General features: G+C 40.9%; 1 protein-coding gene across 1 annotated transcript; it reads right to left on the bottom strand.

Annotated features, from left to right (window-relative positions):
• Positions 1-355: 355 nt before the first annotated feature.
• LOC129812774 (gap junction beta-3 protein-like) lies at positions 356-3,888 on the bottom strand. Its single transcript, XM_055864627.1, has 2 exons — positions 3,767-3,888; positions 356-2,997 (listed from the first exon to the last, which is right to left on the bottom strand). The coding sequence occupies exon 2, from the start codon at positions 2,917-2,919 to the stop codon at positions 2,080-2,082; it is 840 nt and encodes a 279-aa protein (XP_055720602.1). The 5' UTR covers positions 2,920-2,997; positions 3,767-3,888; the 3' UTR covers positions 356-2,079.
• Positions 3,889-5,095: the final 1,207 nt, after the last annotated feature.

Raw genomic sequence — 5,095 nt, 5'->3', positions numbered from 1 at the left:
AATGACTGAGTTAGATCTAAATGATTATTGTTTTACCATCTGCCTATTTCCTCATTGTGGCGCAGAAACATTTGTTGAGATTCTCTGGGAATCTCTGTTAGCAAGCTAAAGGAATCTGCATAGCAGGTCCAGCTTGTCATTCAGGTTTCTCTTTGCATTAGGACAAGGAGTGTTTGTCTTCCACTCCTTGTCCTAATGCAAAGAGAAACGTGAATGACAAGCTGGACCTGCTATGCAAATTCCTTTAGCTTGCTAACACAGATTCCCAGAGAATCTCAACAAATGTTTCTGCGCCACAATGAGGAAATAGGCAGATGGTAAAACAATAATCATTTAGATCTAACTCAGTCATTTGAATGTTTGTTGGTCCATTTTTGTCCTTTGTCATCATTGATTGGGAGAATGCAGAACAGGAAACGTCAAGTAGATGTTGTCCTTAGCTGGCAGATATGGGCCAATGAGTTGATGACTTGAACATAAACAGAGAAATTCCGACATCTAATTGAAAATGAACACTAAAGCAATATTTAGTGCTAGAAACATCCTTTCACTGACTGTACGTGTGTAGGCCTACATCAATATGACATACTGTATTACATGGTTATAACAGGATGCCTTTGCGCTGGACTGCTGTCTGTGGTCCTGTATGTCACATGGGTCTGTTTTAATGTCCTGACTAGAGATGTTCTTATCTAGTCAGTCAGGTCAACAGGAATGCCAAATAACTACTGTAACATGAATGAGACTGTAGTAAATTAAATGTCAACATTTTATTTATCAAAATAATAATGTACAAAATGGAAGTTTGAAGCTGATTGTGAGGGTTCTGCTCCTGACAACGTGAGGCTATCAGGTATCCACACCAATGTTCCATGAGGAACACTAAGGCTGAGATTTTGTCCACTTTATTGTCAACCCTGTTCTTCTTTGCTTTCATGTGCTCCAGCTTTCCAAGATGCCAGGGTTTACTTGCATAAGTGGACTTGATCAATTAAATAGCAGCGTTCCTTGTCCCTCATTTGAATCAACATAAACCTTGGATGAGGAAGGTTGGTTTACAAGCATGTAAAAAGACAGGCAATCTGTTGTAGCTTTGCAACATAAATCTGAGTGGAACCATGCTAATGTAGTCTTGCAATAGAGTAAGTAAAAAATAAAAAATATCCGTAATAATGATAGAGGAGCTTCTATTAGAATGAATGCTGTAAATAAAACAAAATAAATTATTAGAGCGTCAAGTAGTGGGAAGGCACTGTCCATTTTAGACTAAGCTTGCAGTAATACTATAAAGTCCAAACCAAAGAGATTTGTTATCATTCTGTTGTCCTCATATTGAGATCATAAAACAAGGTAAAAAAATATATATATATATTTGAGGATAATACACTACTAGTTTTCATGCAAATTCTTTTCACTTTTCCACTTGCACCAAACATCTTAGCTAGATATAAAATTGCGCGACAGACATCCTCGGTAGAAAATGTATTACAGATTTATTGATTTATCTTAGATTAATTCTGACTATTTTGAGGATGTGTTACTGGCTATGATGTTGCTACGGTGGCTCACGAGGGACAAACAACAGTAATATTGCTGTTTTTTTCTTGTTTTTCAAGCGAAGGTCTTTAGGGAGTATGCGAACACAGACGTTTGCTTCGCCTAGCCGAGTTCTGCTATGAACAAACCAAATCTAGTATGCGGGCACTTTTACCCCTGGCAAGAAACTTTAAAGTAATGTGAAAACAAAGTGAGACTAACTGGAAAAGCTTTGTAAGATGTAACAGTAGACAATAATAGATTTTTTTTTTTTTATATTGTCTGGCAGTGGGAGTTGAGTTGTATAAAATGGGGTGTGGCTGAAGATCAGGGTTGTCTAGCCCCAGGGTCATGGAACATCAGTACAAAGCCTTGCACCATGGTAGTATAGGGCAGTAATAGGACAGTAGAGTCTTAGAGAAAAACCTGTCTCTCATACAGAGTCTTAAAGGAGGACAAGCATGAGCAGGCTTGATCAATAAGGTGAGACCTGGCTCCATAGGCATACATGTTGTGGTTGAATCTTGGGATAGTTCAGGCATCCTATACTGCAGAGGACAGGTTAGGGGCAGACGCACGCATGTGAGCCGGTAAAGGGGCTTGAAGGTGGCCTGGGGACTGGGACCTTAAGGGTTGTTTCTCCAGCTGAGACATGGGCAGAGTGCAGTCGCTGCAGAAATTCTCCTTGCTGTACCGTTCATTCAGGGCCATGGTGCTCTGTTTTCTCCTCGTATTTTGTGCTATGTGAGCGATCCGCTTGGAGACAAGGTATATGATCTCACAGACGTTGAGCACAATGCAGAGGGCCGAGGCGCCCACCATGAAGTAGGTGAAAACTTTCTTCTCTGTGGGGTGGCCGATGTAGCAGTCCACCTGATTGGGGCAGGGGCTGACCTCACACTTGACCAGCCGGGGCAGGTAGAAGCTGTCGTAGATTTTGTGGAGGATGTAGAGGAAGGAGATCTCGATGCCCGACTTGACGAAGAGACTAAGCAGGTAGGTCCACCAGAGGCCACCGTGCCTCTTCCCTGTGTTCTCGTACAGTTTGTCCTTGTTGCCGTGCTTGGCATTCTTCCGTTCGCGTTCATCGCGATACGCCACATGCATCATCACCATGAAGGAAGGGCAAGTGACGAAGATGAGCTGCAGGGCCCACAGGCGAATGTGGGAGATGGGGAAGTAGTGGTCGTAGCAGACGTTGGCACAGCCGGGTTGCTTGGTGTTGCAGTCAAAGTCCTTCTGATCATCGCTCCACACACGCTCCGCCGCCACCACGTACACCATCACCCTGAACACAAACACCACAGAGAGCCAGATGCGACCAAATGCCGTGGAGTACTTATTCACCCCACTCAGCAGGGCTTGGAAGGTCTTCCAATCCATGGTTGAGGCTGGATGTTGACAGTCTCTTTTTCAGAACTTGCCACCTTTTGTTCGACAACTATGGAACACTGGAGCAACCTGAGCAGATAAAAGAGAAGATGGTTGAGGGAAGGCATCAATGTAACCTGGATCCTGGTATGAATTAATTACACAATGCCCTTCCTTGGAAGTGTTCAAAATGGTATGATTACAATCCACACAAACAAGAGGAGCTTTTCAGCTTTTTGGGTGTAGGCCTATGTTTATGTGTAGACCTCATTCTACAGCATTTTAATTAAGGCATATGCTACTATAGTAGGCCTTAAAATGACTCACTTTACCACACACTGACTAGGCTATAACAGTTGGGTTGTCTGTGATATATTGGATAAGCATAATTTCCCAATTAAATCAGAGTTTTACCGTGTGGCTGTACAGGGAAGGAAATCAATGCCCATCATGTTAATTTGTTCTTTGTTCCCTCATTGTTTATGTCTGCTTATACATTTTACATTTTGGTATAAAGTCAATGTGAACTGTTCAAAAAGTATCCCTAAGAAAGAAATGGATACAGTTGAAAGTAGAATACTTTTTACGCATAGGCTTACCTGCTCTTCTTATTGCACATATTCAGGTGGCTGAGTAACCTATAAACTTCATGATATGTCGGAACAGAGTCAATCTCATACTTTTGTCGTAAAAGAGTAAATTAAATGGGCTATCTGGTTACGCCAAAACTTTAGGCTAGAATTCAACATCAGCAGAGTAAGACAATCAAAATGCCTTTTTATACCATGCTCACTTCAGCTCATCCACAAAGTAAGGAACAGATACATTCATAAAAATAGATAGCCTACTTTTCACTTACTTAACAAATGTCAATCCATTGTTTGTGCTTCAGTTCATAATCAGTTTTCTTCTGTTTTCTGTAGTTAATTCGTTTTACGCATAGATTAGCCCCGCTCAACAGATAAAATGCTGTTGTCATGTGTTTTTGGCGTTTGTCTGTGGGTGGGGTTTAAAAAATAAACTTGTAGTCTACCAATTGAAGCCCAGCTGTTTTTTTCCTGGAATGGGCCTACACCACACTGTAAAACGTTTCCTGTAAAATGTACAGTAATTTACTGGCACGCAATTGGCCAGTAAGTTACTGTAATTGATTTTACAGTACAGCTACTGTAATACATTTTATGGTACCAAAAATGTTCATGTAATCTAATTTACAGTACCACGTCAACTACTGTAATCTAATTTACAGACGAATTACAATTACAGCATATTACTGAAATTACCCAGTGACATATTACCGAGTGTTTTTTGAAAGTTTTCATTTTTATATTTTAATTTACATTTTGGTCATTTAACGGGCACTCTTGTCCTTAATAATTTACAGTTGGTGCATTGAAACAAGATTGATAATTTTTAAAAACATCATAGTCATAGCAAGTAAACCTTTTCTGTAATCGTTACTGAAAATCTTGTTGTAATTAAGGATATACTGGTCTTCAAAATAATTGTAATTACAACAAGATATCTTATGGTATATTTCTGACTATCTCTGGATAGTGCTAATACATTACTGAAATATTCAGGGTAATTGGATGCCTGCTTCCTGTAAATTACTATAATGTCAAAGTAAATGAAAGACAGTACAATACTGTAAAAGTTACAAAGAAACGGTAAGAATGTAATTTTTACAGTACTTTACTGTAATTACGAGGGATTGGCGCAAGCAAGTTGGCTGATAGGCATTTGTATATTATATCATTAATGATATGGCCTGCTGGAGGTCATTTTGCAGGGCTCTGGCAGTGCACCTCCTTGCACAAAGGTGGAGGTAGCGGTCCTGCTGCTGGGTTGTTGCCCTCCTACGGCCTCATCCACGTCTCCTGATGTACTGGCCTGTCTCCTGGTAGCGCCTCCATGCTCTGGACACTACGCTGACAGACACAGCAAACCTTTTTGCCACAGCTCGCATTGATGTGCCATCCTGGATGAACTGCACTACCTGAGCCACTTGTGTGGGTTGTAGACTCCGTCTCATGCTACCACTAGAGTGAGAGCACCGCCAGCATTCAAAAGTGACCAAAACATCAGCCAGGAAGCATAGGAACTGAGAAGTGGTCTGTGGTCACCACCTGCAGAATCACTCCTTTTTTGGGGGTGTCTTGCTAATTGCCTATAATTTCCACCTTTT

Source organism: Salvelinus fontinalis, chromosome 16 (genome assembly GCF_029448725.1).
Source record: "Salvelinus fontinalis isolate EN_2023a chromosome 16, ASM2944872v1, whole genome shotgun sequence".
Taxonomy (NCBI): domain Eukaryota; kingdom Metazoa; phylum Chordata; class Actinopteri; order Salmoniformes; family Salmonidae; genus Salvelinus; species Salvelinus fontinalis.
Note: the sequence above shows the minus strand (reverse complement) of the source record. Positions and strands in the feature narration are given on the sequence as shown.

Excerpts from the sequence above, each read along its gene's own strand:
- LOC129812774 (XM_055864627.1), bottom strand. The coding sequence starts at position 2,919 with ATGGATTGGAAGACCTTCCAAGCCCTGCTGAGTGGGGTGAATAAGTAC.